Consider the following 20448-nt stretch of genomic DNA (forward strand, 5'->3'; position numbering starts at 1 on the left):
ACAACCTTAAATAGCGTGATCTTACTCAACTACAAACAGGAAATCACACATGCATATTGCAGTCACGTAATTCTATAGTCAGTGCGTCTCTTGCTTCTTGACTATACGTTCCAACAATTTTCAATCGACCATATACAGTTGTAATTATAAGTTTATACTAAGCCACACACGTACACTACCACCGGGCCTTTTGGCCCAAGTGGTACCCGGTCTCCTAATGACCTAACAACGCAGGGGTTCTATCCCTTGCATAAACACTTACCCAGCAAAAAAAAAAAAAAAAAAAAAAGCCACACACATACACCGCACCTCATTTTTGCGGTCACATATGCGGTACTATGTATAAGATGCGATTTGAAATCAGTATGTTTTTCAAATTTTGGGTTTTTTCTACCCAGTCCAAAACTAATTTTTCTCATTTTTTGGGCCAAGTTTTAAATTATTGAACTAGTTTTTCTTTAGTTTAGGTTGACTTTTCTAGTCAACACCTGCTAGAACTATCAAACTATATATTTTTTTTTTTTGAAAACTAAGGTTATTAAACTATTAATAATATATTTAATATTAAAAATAAATAAATATATTAATATACGGAAAGGGTGGGGTGCGGTGCAGTTAATGCGGTTTTTTTATTATAAAACCGCAAACCGCACTGTACCATGTGGTGTGGTGCGGTGCGGTGCGATTTTGCCATTTTGCGAGCAGTTTTTGTGCGGTTTTTGTGATTTGTGCGGTTTTTGCGGTTTGATGAACACCCCTATACATAAGCAAAGTAAACATTTTAAATTTAGGACAAATTATAACTTACTTACATGTAGTTTGGCCGAAATTTAAGTTGTCTAACTGTGGTTTGAAATTTGATACTTTATTGACCTAAGGTTTAACCGAAATTTAAGTTACTTACATGTGATTTAAAATCTCATGATGCAAGTGTTCTATTGGATTCTTTTTTATCTTATTTGATATTGTATTTTTATATTTTTTGTGTTTTTGGAGGAGAGAAACATAAAAGTTGAGTAAAGTTACATATTTAGTCATGTTTTTAACAAAACTGAGTTACGGAACTCTAACTGAGCTAACCTCAGATGAGTAAGGTATCAAATTTCAAACCACAAGTATGCAACTTAAAATTCGGCCAAACTACAGGTCGGTAAGTTGTAATTTGCCCTTAAATTTATATTAAAAGAAGCCTAGCTGTAACTTCCTCATTTTAGAGATGAGAAAATCTAGGACCACAACTTTTTTTTTGCCACAATTTTTTTCATAATTATGATGTGGCAAATTATTAGTGGTGAAAAAAAAAATGGTGGGTTCATGTAAAATTGATGAGCAACCATTCATAATCTACCATATTAGAGCACTTGCATCCATCAATGTAAAATGGTATAAATGCAAAATTTTGGCCAACCAACTCAAAAAAATCACCCACATCAATTTCTCTAAAATTATGCATATCATGTGCAAATATATTACCCGTATAAATTTACATAGCTACTATAACATTTTATTCATTTCTCAATTAACTTTTTCAGTTGGTGTGTTTTTTTTTTTTTTTAATGTGGGAGAAATTATACTTTATCATCCTAAAATATACCTCAGATTACATTTTGCACTCTCAACTTTTCAAATGCACGTTTTGCACCCTAAACTGTGACTCTTGTTACATTTTGCACCACAACATCAAATTTGTTATTAACTTGGATGGAAATCAACAGTGTAATTAGAAATATAGTTTAGAGCAGTAAAATGTAATTTTTCTTTTATTTTTAAGGGATTGAGAAGATGGGCATTTAGTATTTCACATGGTGCAATGGTTTTCCATCCAAATTAACAACAAATTTAACATCGAGGGCAAAGTGTAACAAGAGTCATTGTTTATAGTGCAAAACGTTTTATTTGAAACATGCAATGTGATTATGTGAATGAATAATTAATATTTTATTAAAATAAATTTTAGAATAAATAATCTAAAATGAGTTTTTTTTTAAGGTTGTGTAAAATAAAATAAAATGTAGATTCTATACTAAAATAAACCAATTTTTTGCATGAGTTGATGCGAATACTCTTAGGTTGCGTTTGGTTGGAGGTGAAATAAGGAGGATGGAAAAAACAAATGTGAGAAAATAGGAGAGAAAATGGGTGGGAGGGGAAGGGATTTGGTGGGGCTCAGGAGTTTTCTCCCTGGTCTACCAAAATCTTATTTCTTTAATTTGGAGAGAAAACAAAGTGACTTTACTTCAACCCAATCAATTATATTTTTACCCATCTTTTGTAACATTGAACAAGGAAAACACAGGTAATGTTGTCATTTGTCTTTGCTTCAACCCAACTTAATAATATTTTCTTGTTTTGTTAGTTCATGTTGATTACCACTTTTTTCTTTTCATGTTTTTTATTTCTTTTTCTTTTTCTTGTTTTGTTTGTAGACATTGTTTACCTCTCTCTCTCTTTTTTCTTCTTTTTTTTCCTTTCTTCTTTCAGATTGTTCATAATCCATATTGTGCCATTTTTTTTTTCCCATTGTTTCATTAAAAAAAATGTAATAAATATAATAAGAAAATAAAATATAATATGTATAATGTTTTTGTAGGGGTATTAGGCCCTGGAGTCCTTTATATATTTGTACATTGGGCCTATGGCCCAAGCTGAGGATTAAGACTGGCCCGAGGAGAAAGAATCCCCCTCATTAGAAATCGTGTTAACTAATAAAAGAGTTGGTTTTCGCCATAAAAGCTCAGCGAGATAAGCCGAGGATAAATGTCTCCTCGGAAGAGAACTTCCTAGAAAGTTCTGTTGGTATGAATAGATCTTATGGAGACGTTAGACCAAGAAAAGGCTTCAGATGTCTTAGGAAGAAAATTGTCACCACCGCATTTAATGTTCTGCAACTACTTTTCTGGCTGCATTAATGTGGAGAAGACCCTTGAACAGTACAAAGTTGGCAACCTCAAGGCCTACACTACCAGAGAGGGTGTTTGATGGGACAAGCACTCAAGTAGCAATGCAATTGATCAACAAGTGTAGGATCAAGATGCTTTAGAATGAGCTATATAAGGAGAGAGATCCTTCATAGAGAGGGATCAAAAATAAAAAGAAAGAACACTTTAACATTGAGGAATCAAACTTGTAACCAGAGTGGAGGGTAATAAACAAGAACAGTTCACCTCGGATCTTGCCGAAGTCTGTTTTTTCTTCAATATAATCCTTTTTCTTGTCATTCTCCTACTTGAATCTATTCTAATGATTGTTTGATAAACTACAGCCTAGTTTTTCAACTCATCTTCTATAAATTTATTGTTTTGGGATTTTTAGGTCTAAGTCCATTCACGTAGTGGGCTGGAATCTCAAACCTGGTCCTAACAGTTTTAATTTTTCAAAAAGAGGAAATAAGGACATAAGCGTAAATTTATACAAACTAAATTTTCTATCCTCTCTCTTTTCTTCTCAACTAAATAAATGAGTTTTTTTTCCCTCTTTTGTTCCACCCTCCTAACCAAACAACATGAAAGAAAACTAAAATATTTTCTATACTCCCACTTTTCCATCCTCTCTCCATTTTCTATCCCTTTACTTTTTCATCTCCCCAACTAAATGGACCCTGAGGAAGGGATAGAAAAGTGGAAGGATAAAAGAAATTTAGTTTTCTCTTTTTTGTGTTTGGTTGGGAGGATGAAAAAAGTGGAGAGGTGAAAAACTCATTTGTTTGGTAGGAAATGAAGTTGGTATAAATTTACAATTATATCCCTATTAAATAAATCAAAAAGAAAAAAAAAAGTTAAAGATCACAGGCCAAAGGAAGATGAAAAAAAAAAGAATGAAAAAACACTAAGAAAAATAGTATAACAGAGAGGCAAAAATCAAAGGGGAACAAAAGGAAAAATAAAATAAAGAAAAAAAGAAAGATGCAAACTGGCATAAAACAAAACCTGTGTGCAAATTACACGTGGGCATTTTCATCCACTCAAGCATTGAGCATTTTCAACCCAGTTTTCTCACCATTGTGGGGAAAAAACATTTTAGTGGGCCTGGGGAGAAAACATTCAGACCCTACCAATTTTTTTTCCTCCCCTCTCTCTAACCAAACATCTACCAAAAATATTTTCTCTCCACTTTTCTCTCTTCCATTTTCCATCCTCCCTAAAATCTTCCTAACCAAACAAACCCTTAGAATTGTGACAAAGAAAGTTATGGTCCTAGGTACAACTCGAGTAGAGTTCCAATGTAGATGCAAATTTATTGAACTTTTACAATTATTTAATTTAACCAATCTTAGAATCACAATTTCCTTCCCACTCTAGAGATTTTGCCAACATTAATTTAAAAGGACAAGATTTTTCTACAAACTAGTTTGTAGGAAAACTCTATAAACTCCCTTTATATTTTTTATTTGATATAAATTTTAACAGATCCACCATTAGATTACATTTTCTTATTATATTCTTCATGCTTGCATAATTTCAAGAAAATCAAATATCAATAGTTATGTCATCAATCTAATATTTAAAGATTTAAGGTTTTTTAGTCTTCCATTATGTATAAAAAAATAATTTTTTATGGACGAATAGTAAATAACACTCGATTTGAACAAAATTTACATGCATGTTAAGAACATAAAAAACATGTAATCCAATGATTAGATTTTTGAAATATATAGCCAAATTAATTTTTCTATAGGGAGGTTGTAGAATTTCCCTACAAACTAGTTTGTAGAAAAATCTTTTCTGATTAAAGTCTTCTACTTCAGAGGAGGTATGTTGTTTTCTCAATAAAGCTTTACCTCCACATATATAGTCAAAATGCAATTTCAACCGCTTAAATGACACAATAAGTACAAGTAAAAGACCTGTAAACAAGCATGAATTTAGGGGAAACAAAAATTACAACATTGCCAATGACTTGATGTGGGATGCGGAAGGGTCAAGAAGCAGACCACGTCCACTTCTAGAAAACAATAAATAAAACACGTTTACTTCTGAAAATAACCTCAAATCCACAAGGGTCCTTGAATCCACAAAGAAAAAGGATTCTGGAATCCACAAGAGAAAAAATGGACAAAGGTTTGAATTTTTACTGAAAAAACGTTTACAGATTTAAGAGCCTATTTATGGGCTCTGTAAAACTTGACAAACAATAAAATATATTCTAAAATAACTCTTGATTAATTCTTAACCATAATAGGAACCAAATTTGACCTAAAAAATATTAAAAGCACCTAAAAAAACAATGAAATAAATCACATAAACCTAAAATAACGCTTTTTACATAAAAATAATAAAATTAAATAATTACAAAAATTAAATTGTAGATTCAGTCCTACATCACAACTTTAATTTAACAATTAGATTATCCTTTCACACAAAATCCAAAAAAAAATGATTTTCATCTCTTTGTGAGTGCATTTTGCAAAAATTATCTAAAAACTCTTTAACTTACTTTGGTTCTGAATATGGTGCCCGAAAAAATTTTATTATTCTTACTGTATTATTTTAATTCTCCAACCGAAATATTAAACTTTAGATTGTACCCAGATGAAAATCTAGGATATTTATTATTATTATTATTATTATTATTATCATCCTCCAAATTTGACCGTTTATATATATATATATATATAGAGAGAGAGAGTGAGAGAGAGAGACAGAGAGAGAGTGAGAGTAGGTAGGTAAGTGTCAAAATCTTCAATTTAATTTGGGTCCGAAACCGATAAGTTAAGCCTTGAAAATTGAAATTAGATCAGTAGAACATTATCATAATGACGAACTTTCCTTCAACATCAGAGTGAACAATAAGTCGAAATTTATTTGGATTTTAATAAGACTTTGGACTCATCGTGCAATTTATGTAGTCAAGCATTTTGGAGTTTAACAAGATTTTGGACTTTACGTGCAATTTAAGTAGTCAAGCTCTTTGGAGTTTAACAAGACGTTAGACTTTACTTGCAATTTTTTTTTTTTTAAATATACGTGCAATTTAAGTAGTCGAGCTATTTGGAGTTTAATGAGACTTTGATCTTATTTCTTAGCGCACACTCTCAATTGATGTATTTTCTTTTCTTTTTGTTTAATGAAATTTTAGTCTTTCTATCAAAAAATAAATAGTCGAGCTCTGAGATTCCATGTTTCTCCATATCCTACCACAATTACTTGGCCATTATTCATTGCCATAAACATAAAACTGTAGAAGTAAGTCTCGTGTGATAGCCCTCTGATACTCCAAAGACAAAGAGCCTTCTTTGTCTCTCTTCACACTCATGATGCTAATTAAAAGGCGATCCATTCTCCTGCTCCTGGCTTTTCTGTTAGTGAAGCCATGCATTCTTCACTCATCTCACTCTTCCAACAACTTTACAGATCAATCAGCTCTCATTGCCTTCAAATCTGAAATCAGTTTTCATCCAAATGATACTGTCTTCTCTACTGGTAACTGGTCCACAACAACAAACTTCTGTAACTGGTTCGGAGTCTCTTGCAGCTGACGCAGACAAAGAGTCACAGCCTTGAACCTTTCCTATGTGGGTCTACATGGCACCATTTCCCCTCATATTGGCAACCTCTCCTTCCTAGTCTCACTTGATCTTCAGAACAACAGCTTCTCTGGTTTTCTGCCACATGAGATTGGTAATCTACCCCGCTTGAAGAAAGTTCGGTTGTCAAACAACCAATTGGAAGGTAGTATTCCTCCAACTCTACATAATTGCCAGAAGCTTGAACTTTTATATCTTTCTGGAAACAACTTAAATGGTAGCATACCTAAAGATTTACGCTTGTTACCAAGGCTTCGCAACATAGGACTTGATCAAAACCGTCTTATGGGTACAATTCCATCGTCCCTCAGCAATTTGTCGTCATTAGTGTCCTTGACTTTGAACTTCAATAGCCTCACTGGTGCATTTCCTCTTGTCATCTTTAACTTGTCTTCTCTAAAGAGTATTGCTATTACAGAAAATAACCTCTCAGGAACCCTCCCAGTGGATCTTTGTAGCCATTGTCCTAATCTTCAAGGACTATATATTTCTGACAACAAATTCAGCGGTAAGCTCCCCTCTCAGTTTAATAACTGCAGAGAGCTTTTAGACTTATCTCTATCATACAATATGTTTGATGGAAGTATTTCAAAAGGTTTTGGGGGTTTAAAAAAGCTTGAAAGCCTCTATCTTGGAAATAACAACTTAATTGGAAATATTCCTCCTATCATAAGCAATTTATCAATGTTACAATCGTTTTTTACTCAAGCAAGCCACATTAAAGGAAACATTCCAAGTGATTTCTGGCGTCTCCAAAATCTGAATGAATTGGTTGTTGAGGACAATAATCTCACTGGGACAATATCCCAAAATGTTTTCAACATTACCTCTCTACAATTGCTCAGCATGGAGGGCAATTCCTTGTCTGGAATTAATCTTTCATTAGATACTAAGCTCTTGCCCTTATCTTTTAAACTTGTATCTTGGTAACAACAAAATTAGCGGTCGTATCCCATCATATCTTTCAAATTGTTCTGACCTCCGCGAAGTAGATTTTTCTGTAAATTTACTCTCTGGGCCTATACCCAGAAGTCTTGGAAACTTAAAATATCTCAAATTCCTTTTTCTGGATGAGAATCAACTAACAGAGGAGCCTGGGCATCAAGAGAATAGTTTCCTTACATCTTTAACCAGTTGCACATCTTTAAAGATGCTATCTATATCCCTCAATCCCTTGAATATTACAATTCCGGAAACCATTGGAAATTTTTCAGGTTCACTTAAATCCTTTTATGCAAGGCAAAGCCAAATACGGCGTCAAATTCCAATGGGAATTGGTTCCTTGAAAAATTTGACCTTGCTTGATTTGAGCTATAACAAATTGTCTGGAAATTTACCGTCAACATTAGGGGGATTAGAGGAATTGCAAAGATTGTATCTTGGAGACAATAATATTGGAGGAAACATTCCAGAAGAGCTTTGTCAGCTAATCAAGCTGGGAGAATTATTTCTCTCAAATAACAAAATTTCTGGATCCATCCCAAATTGCATTGGAAACCTCAATCTTTTGCAGAAATTAAACTTGAGTTATAACAAACTGACCTCATCAATCCCATTGAGTGTGTGGAATCTTGAAAATCTGTTGTTCTTGGATTTATCATCAAATTCCCTTGGCAAATCTTTGTCTCCAAACATGAGAACACTCAGAGTTATTGAGTACGTGAATTTATCTCATAACCAAATTACTGGAAATGTTCCAAGTATCATTGGTGCTTTTGAAAGCCTAGAAAATCTTGATTTGTCAAAGAACTCATTTCAAGGACACATTCCAGATTCTTTTGGGCAATTGAAAGGATTGGATCAGCTAAACCTTTCTAACAATAATCTCTCTGGTGCAATTCCTAAGTCTCTTGAGGCACTTCGGTATCTCAAGTATTTGAATTTGTCATTCAATAAGTTATCAGGAGAGATTCCATCTAGTGGACCTTTTGCAAACTTCAAGGCAGAATCATTTTTAGGTAATGAAGCACTTTGTGGGAATTCAATTTTTGGAGTTCCACCTTGCACAAGTCCTAGTTCTAAAGAAGCAAGGGTGAAACAACTTTTGCTCAGATATATTATTCCCAGCATTGCATCATTTATAATCTTTGCAATACTGGTCATTATGCTAAGAAGACATCCACAATATAACATGCAAATTCCAAGTTCACTTTTCACATTACCTACAGTGGATCAAAGAATGATATCATGTCATGAAGTTTGTCGCGGGACAAATAGCTTTTGTGAAAGCAACTTGCTTGGAATTGGAGGGTTTGGTGCTGTGTACAAAAGGATACTGTCTGACGGGACTACTGTTGCAGTCAAAGTTCTAAATCTGCATTTGGAGGGTACTTTTAAAAGTTTTGATGCTGAATGCAAGGTGTTAAGGGCATTCCGACATAGGAATCTTGTTAAAGTCATTAGTGAATGCTCCAGTCCCGAGTTTAAAGCTTTAGTGTTGCAGTACATGTCAAATTATAGCCTTGAAAAGTGGTTATACTCTCACAACTACTACTTGAATCTTGTTCAAAGAGTAGGCATTATGGTTGATGTTGCATCGGCGTTAGATTATCTCCACAATGGCCAATTAGAATGCGTGGTGCATTGTGATTTGAAGCCTAGCAATATTCTTTTGGACGAGGACATGGTTGCACATGTTGGGAACTTTGGCATTGCAAAGATTTTAGTCGAAAACAAGGACGCAACCCAAACCAAAACCATTGGTACAATTGGCTACATCGCACCAGGTATACATGAAGTCACCTCTATTCATTTAATTACTTGGCTAATTTTGTGAATAACTTTAGTAGTGGCTAATTTTAGGAATAACAATGTGCATGGTAGTTCAAATCAGCTCGTAATCTAGTTGCATTAGATTAATAGTTTGATTTATCTAGTCAAATACAATTTAATTCAATAGTATTTGAACACTAAACTCGTAAATGCAACCATGGTATTGATATGGTTTGTTGCATCAGTCTATGTAAAATAGAAAAAAGCTTCACATTTTACCTAATCAATCCCAAAAACCTCATACATCAACCAATGTAAAATTGTGCAAAAAATCTATTTTAGCTACAGCAATCGTGTAAATATACAAGGCTATGTAGCTTTGCAAATGCATATTTTTACAATTATTTACTTCACCCCATTAGGAAGAGAGAGATATGATTTGAAATAATAATAATAAAATTGGTCAGGAAATAGTATTTTTAATGAAAAGTAGTATAAAATAGATAATTTTTTTTTTTGATAAGTATAAAATAGATAATTTAATCTAGTGTGTTTTGAAAAGTGAATATGTAAAATGAAAAAAAAAAAAAAAGTGTTTATTCTAAAATAAATAAATAAAATTGCACGAGTTAATACGAATGCTCTCCCACTTTATAGCTATCAACAATATACAAAAGTAGTAATCTGGTAAATCAGTTTTCCTAAATTGATTATAAAAGTTTAGTTATGGTGATCAACTTCCAAGGCTAATACAAATCTTTTCGAAGTATAACTCAAGTGAATATGTAGTGACATGAAGGAGTGTTCATATTTGGCTTGGAAGTTGGAAGCTAAAAATAATTACAAAAGTATATAACCAATATTAGGGACACAAATTTCTTCACAAATTGTCGATAAAAACTTTATATAGACCTATCACTAATATCACTTTTATTATTTACAAATCACAATATACCACATTAATGATTGTGAAAAAAGTACACTACATTATGAGTTAAACCAGACAACTATTCATAATAAAGGTAAATCATAAGAACATAATAGAAAATAGACACATAAAGATTGGTCATGGCACAATTGAACCAAAAATAAATAAATAGAAGAATCTAGTATACATATCAAGTGATGCATGATGAGTGGATACAGTAAAAACCTTTTTTTTTTTTCCTTTTTTTTTTTAAATCCTTGTATGAATGGGGTGTGGCCCATGTGGGTGTGTGTACCCAATGAAAGTTTTTATTGGCAGGGTTTTTACTATTTTTGGGCAAACATGTAGATCATTAACTTAAAAGACTTTTTGACATATATGAGTATGACAGAGTATGGTTCTGAAGGGAGAGTATCCATCAAATGTGACATTTATAGCTATGGGATAATATTGTTGGAGATGATCACAAGAAAGAAACCAACCGATGAAATGTTTGTTGGAGAACTAAGTATGTGGCAATGGATTGCATCAATTCCTGACAAAATGAAAGTCATGGATGATGGTTTGCTTAAGATAGAAGATGGAAGAGATGTGACTATCATGCAAACTATCCTTTTGTCTATCTTGGAATTAGGCTTGAGGTGTTCTAAAGAATTACCAGATGAAAGACTTGACATCAAGGATGTGGTGGCCAAGGTTAACAATATCAAATTGGCACTACTTGGAAACAGAAATAAGGGTGTTTGATATTTGCATTATTGCTCAAGTTTCTTACGTGTGCACATGTAAAGACCTTGTTAAAGCTTGCTTTCCTTTCCTTTTCTTTTTTTTCAAGGTGTAATTTTGTGACCCTAGTTTGGTATGTCCTTTAATTTTATAAGCTTTATAAGTAGTATGTAACTACTCACTTGGGACCAAAATCAATCAAAATTATCCAAGTTATTAATATTTGAAGTTAATATACCAAGATTTTAATTTATTGCATAAAGATACTGAGTTTGACAATTAAAATCTTTTATGAACAAATGTAACTAGGATCTTTTGAATAAGAAAATCTACACTCTTAGTATCAATAGGCAAAGAATGACAAACGAAAATTTTCACTCCATCACCCCCACAGTGCCTGTGAATCTGTGATTGTATTTATTTTAAGCAACTATATGAAGGGCATAAATACCAATTATATGAAGGACTGACAAATACAATTACACAAATGTTCTTGATCCAAATATGTATAAAATTTGCCAGCAATAAGTTGGAAACGTTTTTTTTTTTTTTCTTTTTTTTTTTTTTTTGACTTAATAACCTAAGCACGATTTTTAAAGAAGGTTTAGCTTGAATTTGATCTTTCTAGAATTTAGCAGGAGGTAGCCCCTTATTGAAAAAATGGGCTTACTAGTCTTTCGTGGGTACATAACAAACATAATGCCACCATAAAACCCCTTCCTTAACAAAATAAAAATCAATCTTAACGTTCTTCATCCTAGCTCGAAACACAAAATTTTATACATCTTTTCCTTTTTGTTTAAAATAAAAAATAAAAAATAAAAAATAAAAAAAATAAAAAGACTAGACCAATCAATTTTTTTTTTTTTTTATATACAAGATAGAAATTCTACTCTAACTTAATCTATGTGTAGAAACTAAAACTCCGGTCCTTGCCCCCTACACTCCACAAGCACCTATACTTGTGGAGTGACCATCGCACCAACAAACCATGACAAAAGATTTTTCACCTAAAAAGTTAAAATATGCTATAACAGAGCATTTATATAGCATAACAACCATTCCAATTAGCACTTGAATAAACTTGCACTGGGGCTTTGTAAAATTTATAATTGCTGAGATTTTTTTATCACATTATCAGTCTTTATCCATATTCTCCCAGGCCAATAGATAACAGTAATCTCTTAAGTGGATCAATTATAAATCTCTGATTATATCCATTACACGGTTGTATAAAATCACACATTCATATCCTTCTTCAGTAAATGAGACAGCAAATAACAACCATCAAGATTTAATCACCAGGCCAAAAGAAAATAAAACAAAAACTACAAGACCTGATCCAATGAAATGTTCAACCTCTTTCTCTCTCCAAGCAATTAGGTGGCCCTGGTTGTATACAAAGTAAGATCACCAAATTCTACCTTTCACATATTTATCTGTAAGATTTATTTGCTTATTATCATTATCACATAAATTCAATACGGACAATAAATACGTCATTATCTTCCAGTTTTGTGTTAGTGACAACAAAGACAAAACCATTGAAAGCCGCAATATACTTACAACAAACATACCAAGAAGTAAACTTCCATGCATAAATGAACTCTCCGTTTGCAAAAGCTTAGGTGGCCTACAGTTGTATCTCACTTCCAGCCTCTTCAAGTCGCAAAACAAGGTCTGTGTACACGTCTATATACAAATGGAAGCAGTTCAAAAGAGAAACTTTCAAGCAACTTGCTCACCACTAGAAGCATCATCTTCAGCATTAATTGGCAGGTATAAGAGTTCCATCAGCTCCATCCGATACTCCAGGCCTCGGAGATAGTGCCCCAACAACATGCACCTAATGGGAGAAAAAAGATAGATCAGAAAGAACCAACAATTGCAGGAAGTAAATTATATTCAAGATTAGAACAGGTTACCTGAATACAATTGAGAATACATAGTAAGGGTGGAAAACTTTAAAAAGAAGAAAAGAAAAAGCTAAACACCAGAAAGAATAACTGAATTATCCAAAAATGAGTCATTGAGTTCGCCTTCAGACTACTCATACCCAAAAAGTGCAAGGAAATTCACAAAATGACTGATTCAGAACAAGTTCAGTTTATGGATGGTTCAAATTTTCAATCCCAAACAACCAAGTGGAATAAGAAAACCCAGATAGAAAGAGGATAACTTAAAACAAAGGGAAAAAAACTGAAATCAAATGAATGTGAAAGCAGAGAAAGAAAGAGCTGGACTAACCAGAAGAGGAGACGTGCCAAGTAGTCCCGAGTTAGTGAAATGTGGGGCTGAAATTGCAGTGAGGTGTTCTCAACAAGCTCAGCACAGTCTTCACTCCCCACATTTACCATTCCAGTTGGGGAATTCTCTGACAGAGGAGGAGCCTTAGAATGCATCTTGGGAGATAGGGTGGCAAGGAGACCATGAACGATGGAGTGGATTATTTCTTTCAATTCGGGAGATGTAGGTTCTGATAATTCAGCTACCTGTGCATAGAACTATTTGTATCAGCCACAAGATGGACGCATGCAAAAAAAATAAAGATAGAAAGCTAAATTCAGAGTTAGTTGCACGATGAGGGTAAATCCAATACCTGGAGTTCATTGCTCATGAGAAGGTATGCAAGATGAGAAAGCATCTAAAGAGCAAACTGATGTGTACATAACACATCCAGACCCCATATATGATATGGAGGAAAATTTTTTGTAATAACTATAATTAAGTTACTATCTTATAAGAGCAGGTTTAAACTATTAAAACATTAGCGTAGAAGCAATGTTGAAAAACCTGATATCTTGCACTATGCAGTCCAAAAGTTAACCAAAGGCCACACTTCATCCCTATACATCCAAGGCCATGAATTAGATTGAAACTTAGCAATATGAGCATGTAAATTTTTTTTCTTGGTAAGTTACACATGCACCCAAGAGATCTTGAACCTACAACCTCACCCTCCACCCCAATATTATGGGAGGAGGAAGTGCCACTTGAGCTATTGCTCACCGAACCTTATGTAATGGAGGAACTGCAGGAACAGGTTCCTATACTCAGAAAATGTCAAGTTATACCAAATCAGGAGCTGAATGTGTGATTGAGTTTAGTAGTATAATTTTATCAGACTTTTTCTCTATTACAAAACTGTGAGGATAGCAATGAGCCCACAACCTAGAAACAACTACAGCAGTTAACACACTCACTGACACTACCTGAAAAGTAAACAAAAAATATGAAACTTCGTTCAAATTTGCACATCCCATTCTATTAGCGGAGAAAAGAACAGAACAAGGATTATTCTGTAATAAGAGAAACAGTCTTATTGCAAGTAAAACCCTCAGGAACTAGGAAAGAAATATTCATAGAAACAAAACATAGCATTACTCAGTTTAGAGAGACTTGAGTTTTTCACAGTTGCTCTAGCATATTTCCTGTGTACTAGAGTAACTTTCTAATATCAATAAATTGATCTTTCACTAATCAAATATAAATAACTAAAATAAAATGAGAGTTAAGTACCTTTTCTGGTTGTAGAGATCTCAAGTAATCCAGCAAATCATTTTTTTCCTCCCCAACAAACTGTTGCATTTGAAGCGCAGCACTTTTCCTCTTGACTTCATGAAGTTCCTATGATGAAGTAAAATTGAATTATGAGTACACAACTACACATTCCGACCACAATGACAGTCATGATGAAGAAAAGAAAAGAATCAAATTGCAAAAATCACCAAGGGAATGTCCAAACTTGGAAGAGGGAAAAAATTCTTTCAAATTAAAAATAAAACAAGGAATTTGAAAGTTTTCAAGTTAAGATATTATGTTATCAATCAACAAGATACAGAACTCCAATCAAAAACTAGAGGTCTTCGATCAAAAGACACTTGGATTCATATGATTAAATGACCGGTCTACAGAACAACTCTATTGTGCTACTGAAATACCATTTCCTGCATATCACCAGATGAACCAGCTCAGGTATGCAAAATGAAAAGAAATTTCCTAGAACTCGGACACTATCATAACCAACAATCCACCAAATATATACTATGGATGTTATGAGGATGATATCCAGACTTTTGAGATATAACTGTTTGGTCAGTTTATAGTTTAAGATAAAAAAAGAAATGCTTGGTCAATTGGTAAAGAGATTCACATAAGATGAGTTGCTTTTTCAAAGTAATCTGCAACCTGATTACAAATCCCATAATTAAACAAATAACTCCCAATTATTGCAGAAAAGAATCTGCGTAATGTAACTCACCCAATGTGCCTTCTTATGTTTGTGATAGGGGTAAAATTGTACTATTGTGCTATTAGTGTAATTAACCTCATATAAATAATATTCACGTGTTAGGGTAAATTAATTAACCCTAAAAACACGTCCTGAGAACATGGTATTAGAGCAATTAAAAACCTATATCTGCTGCAAACGCTAGCATTCCGGCATTCCGCCATCAACTCCGGTGGGAATATTCTCCGGAAACCACATCAACTTGACTCAACAATCCCTGTGACTACAACCACCTAGCCTCAACCCATAAACCTGAGCCTTAGCTCTTGATGTTTTTTCTCTCTTAGAATATTTCTTGTATGCCGAGGGTTTATTTTTTATTTATTAATTATCCCCCCAAAAAAAGGAAAAAACTACAGCCTTAGCCCTCAACCTGCACTGGTAACAAACCCAGTCAACATCCACAACAGCCAATCATGTTGTCAGACCAAGGCAACATTGTTCTCAGCTCAACTCTGCAATCAAGTCTGCGTCAAGTCTTCCCCGTGACTACTACTACACCAAGAAACATCTTTGAGCCCATCATGACCTCCGCCAACTGAGGATAGGATGGCTCCTACTAGCTCTCCCCCCTCCTAAGAACCGCACAGCAGTTCCCCCGCATACGGCTCAAGCAACGAAGGCCCTTTCCTTCACGCTTGGTAAGCGCTTCGCTGTAGCCAAGCTTACTGCTAGCCTATCGGCTAGAGCCAAGCTTCGACCGCGACTGCTCGTCGCTTCTGGCCGCCTTTTTCCGTCACCCAAGATCCAAGTCAGCACCGGAAAAGATCTCCTGATTCCTCGCGGCCGGGCCGGCTTGGAAGCAAGCTACCTGTCGCCTATCTCGCCCCCCTTTCTTATTATTAGAAAGAAAGGTTGCCCCTTTCAAATCCATTAAGGCCTCCAAAATATAGCCAACTCCCAATTACCAACGTTAATATGCTCTTAAATTGGCCTAATCAAACCCCTACAATCAACCATCTCTCTGGTTAGAATTGATACACACCTTCCCGACTGCTGTTGGCTCAATACATGCCGATATGTGTCAACTTATCTTTCTGTGTGAAACCCACTATACTAACATGTCGATCTGTGCAATTATTGTGTTGATGTGCCGATATGTGCAACTGTGTGTGCGACTGTCTAGTTATCTGGTAGAATGTTGGGTCAGACGTTTTCTTTACTTGTGATGACTTATGTGAGCATAAAACTTGGGTTAATTTTATAATTTCTTGGCAATTATCGTGGTAAAGGAGTTGAGATCATTTGTTTGCCTTCTGAGCTTATTGTTGATCTATAGGCTAACGGTGTGTGATCTATAGACTTGTGCAGGAACAGGCCCAAAGTTTGTATTATGGTGTCAATAATCTCATACACATTTATAACCTCCATCAAGCTTATTTCTCCCTTGCTCTTAATGACCTCTCTCCAGAAGATTGTTATGCCAAGTTTACGGGTATATATGAGGAGCTTAATCTTTACCAATGACTTTCTACTGATATCAGTCATGCAAAAGCAAAGTGTGTGCATGCATGCAGCCTAGTTTCTATCTGAGTTGCCTCCAATAAAAGACACAAAGTTTAGGAAGGAATTTCCCTTTCTTGGTGAGGTTTTTAGTCAACTTAGGTAGCCTGTCTATTTGTTTCTGGTCCAGTTACATAATCCTCTAATGAGAAATCCGCTTTTGGCACTGCTATGGGGACTAGTACATTGAGACCGAGTAAGGGGAAGGGGTGGCAGAGGATGCGGTCCCTGCAAATGCAATTACTATCCTGGTGAGAATCATACACTAGATTTTTGTTGGGATCTCATGGGAAACTCTCAACTCTTTAGGTTAGTCTTTAGGAGAATGAAAATACTCCAGAGTTACTTACAACAACTTTCACAACTGGTAGCATCCATTCTCCAACTTTCACAACCGTAGTAGTATCCACTCCTAAGAAAAGTGTTATCTAGTGTCTCTACAATCTAATTTGATTGCATGACTTCTTCCACTGCTATTCTAGGTAAGACAAATACTCAAATTGTTTGTCTCGCCACTCAAGAATCCTAGGTCATTGACTCAGGTCATTTACTCAGGAGCCACTGATTATTATATGACTTGTACTTCAGGTTTGCTTTCCGACCTTGGGCATCTTCAGATCTTCCTAGTGTGTTGGCAAATGGCTCAACCACTACTATTTCTAGTTTGGGCACTGCTAACCTTAGATTGTGTCTGTTAACTATGTTAACAGGTACATAAGCATGGTCAATAACGTAAAAGATTATATCCACTTCTCCAAAATTACTGTAGATGACTATTGTCCAAAAAACTCTTACATAAAACTTCCAAAACTTGGGATAGGATATATTAAGATACTGTGAACAAGCATCCACCTCATAGTGTTCATATGCTCTTTCCAATCATGCCATGACTGACGACTCATAATAATCCATGAACCACGCAAAACTTGGGATTGAAACAGATGACAATGGTAGCATCGAATCAGCATTAGCCCAATAAATGATATCCCTCCATAAAATTCCATGAAAACAAAGCTCTAAATCCCAAGTACTGACTAGTTGGGGAAGCTAAATATCCATTTTCTCCAATGAACTCTATCAAGGACTGTCTACTTCATTAATCAGGGATGTGCCTTCTATCAGACCTTTGTAGTTCATCTACTGCCATCCACACTATTTCCAAGATCAAAGGATAAAATATCAATTGAAATGTCAAGATAAAATATCAACAATGTCCAACTTTTGATACCATTATCTTAGTCATTCAATGAATCATGAAATTCAACTAATTCAAAAACATACTCTGATCTATTAATCTACCAAGAAAAATTATTTAGTGCTAGAACATACCTTCTTTATTGAAGATAAACGAGACTGCAAATGAAGAATATAATGTTCAGCTTCAAGGGACATTTCACCAAGGTCTTGAATATCAAAATTCTCTGACAAGTCTTCAGTGAATTTTTCAAATTTGGATGACAATTCATGTTCTCCAGATAAATTAATTATACTTGCATTGTCAAGCAACAACCCTTGTAAATCAAGTCTACTATTTTCTGGTATTTGTTTTTCAGGATTTCCTTCCTGCATATCAAGGTTTCTTTCAAGGCAAAGCCTAAATTCAGCATTCCGCAATGTATACCTGCAATAGAAGATAAATACCATTTATAAATCTTTGAAATTTTGATAGACATAAGTCAGTGAATGAAAAAGAGGGAGATCCTATATATAGGCTTCAAGAGAACATAATTTGAAGACAATGAAAACAAGGTTTCCTACAAACACAAAACTGTACAAATAAGCGTACGAATTCAGGTTCTCTTCTTGTCTCTATCTCCTCAGCAATCACATAAAAGTACAGATTAAGTAATGCACATAATAATGAAAATGAACATACCCAGTCATCATTGAAGAAACCAATAACTTTGAGAGAGGTTCCCACAACGCCTCAATGAGAACCTGAAATTGATCAGATGGAAGTAAGCCCAACATGCCAGATATAGTCCGTTTCATGGCATCCACCGTCATTGGTGGCACATCTTTCTGAATGTGGCCCACGTCTAATGGCTCTATCTCTTGTATCAAACTTGAGAGAACCGATTTCTGAAAAATTAAACACTCTAACATCAGATACAAGATCAAAGCACAACCATTATTAAGTACATGCATTGATTATAGCAAGCATACATCAAACACAAAGAAGTTAAAAATCCCAAAAAAAAGAACTTGCTAAGTTATCTACAAACACAGACTCGCCAAGAGCCTTGTAGCTCAATTGGCACCTAGGATGCACGGACACTTCATTTAGAGTTCCATACCAGTGTCATTCCGGTGTCGTACCAACCGTTTTATGTTATAATTTTTCAGAAATTGCTCATATCGCTGTGTCATGCTTGTACCCATGTCCATGCTTCTTAGACTGGCACTTTCTAGTGTTTTCAATGGAGACATGTAGGATTCAAATCCCTCCTCCAACTTTTGAATTATCAAAAAAAAGTTATCTACAAATTCATTGCTACCTGTTTACCCCTGCAACTACTACTAAGATACATTGAAGATAAAAATGTGCTAGTTTCCGATGAAGCAGCATTTAAACCCACTTCTTTAAACACCCCATTAAGAATGCCGGTTAACTATGTTTAATATCATTTGTAATCTATAAATAAAAATCTCAACATATAATTTTTTGGTCATTTTATGTGCTAAGTTTTTTCAATCTGAAAAGCTTTTGAAATTTTAAACAGAGACTACATCTACCATAAAGTTCATTTCAAACTCAGAGATTAATCAATTAATTATACTTTGAATTAAAACCCAAATCAGTTCATTCACTACCTACTTATTAGACTAAGCTGAAACTAAAGCACACAAATTCATACCAGTCTTACTTAGTTGAGCCAAAAAAAGCTAAGTTCTCACTGTTCTCAAATAATCAACAAACGAAATTGATCGAATTGAATTGAATTGAAAGAAAGCAAAACAAAGAGCAAATAGTAGATAGAAGCTGACCTTGGAGTTGGAGCTGAGGTCGTCAAAAGAGGCGGCGGAGGAAGAGGCGAGGACTAGGGTTTGGAATTTTCTAGGGTTTGCGGAAGAGCGAAGAGGGAAAGAGAGGGAGAAGGAAGGGAAGCGAGGGCATGGAGAAGGAAAGAGTCGCGGAGGAAGAGGGAGAGAATTGGAGAGGAACAAGGAGGTAGAGGTTGCCATTAACAACAACAACAACCACAACCACCGCTACTCTCTCTCTCTCTCTCTCCCCCTCTCTGTCTACGTGTATTTTTGTATGACTCTGTGTGTTTAATTGCAGCCACAAATTAAGGACAGTCACGGCCTACAAAAAGCCCATCTACAAACAGTAAAAATTTGTCAGTTCCATTGCTTCAAATAAAAATGTTGTGAAATTCTATTGTTAAACAGTTGATTTCAAGAGGTTTTTTCAACCCAATCCAATATTGTCAGATTAGAAATTCTAAACTAATCACATACCAACTTAGAAACAAGCCTAACTTAACATACATGTTTTATACCTCATAAAAATTTGGACTTTTATAAACTATTTAACCTTTTTACATTAAATTATTATAATTCATATAATATGCATAAACTAATTACAAATTTAAATTAAACTAAAAAATTAGAATAATAATGATAAGAAAAATTAATATATATGGTAAACCGAATTGGTCATATGGATTGGATAAACTATTCATTTGAACTTGATCCAACTCAAATCTCTGAATAAAATTACAACTCAACCCAATCCAACAACCCAAGACGTCAAGTCGG

At 34.5% G+C, this 20448-nt stretch overlaps 3 protein-coding genes across 3 annotated transcripts; 2 read left to right on the plus strand and 1 right to left on the minus strand.

The window, feature by feature from the left end:
- The first annotated feature begins 6250 nt into the window (after nt 1–6250).
- LOC112008878 (probable LRR receptor-like serine/threonine-protein kinase At4g36180) lies at nt 6251–7453 on the plus strand. The gene is made up of 2 exons (XM_024041239.2): nt 6251–6419; nt 6564–7453. Exons 1-2 carry the CDS (start codon nt 6251–6253, stop codon nt 7451–7453), a joined length of 1059 nt encoding a protein of 352 aa, XP_023897007.2.
- Nucleotides 7449–11109, plus strand: LOC112000244 (receptor kinase-like protein Xa21). Its single transcript, XM_065763249.1, has 2 exons — nt 7449–9249; nt 10555–11109. Exons 1-2 carry the CDS (start codon nt 7674–7676, stop codon nt 10908–10910), a joined length of 1932 nt encoding a protein of 643 aa, XP_065619321.1. The 5' UTR covers nt 7449–7673; the 3' UTR covers nt 10911–11109.
- A 1214-nt stretch (nt 11110–12323) lies between these two features.
- On the minus strand, nt 12324–19979 carry LOC112008866 (uncharacterized). Its single transcript, XM_024041226.2, has 6 exons — nt 19672–19979; nt 18560–18765; nt 18013–18304; nt 14409–14516; nt 13137–13381; nt 12324–12735 (listed from the first exon to the last, which is right to left on the minus strand). The coding sequence occupies exons 1-6, from the start codon at nt 19867–19869 to the stop codon at nt 12618–12620; spliced, it is 1167 nt and encodes a 388-aa protein (XP_023896994.1). The 5' UTR covers nt 19870–19979; the 3' UTR covers nt 12324–12617.
- Between the last annotated feature and the right edge of the window lie 469 nt (nt 19980–20448).

Source organism: Quercus suber, unplaced genomic scaffold (assembly GCF_002906115.3).
Source record: "Quercus suber isolate HL8 unplaced genomic scaffold, Cork oak 2.0 scaffold_499, whole genome shotgun sequence".
Taxonomy (NCBI): domain Eukaryota; kingdom Viridiplantae; phylum Streptophyta; class Magnoliopsida; order Fagales; family Fagaceae; genus Quercus; species Quercus suber.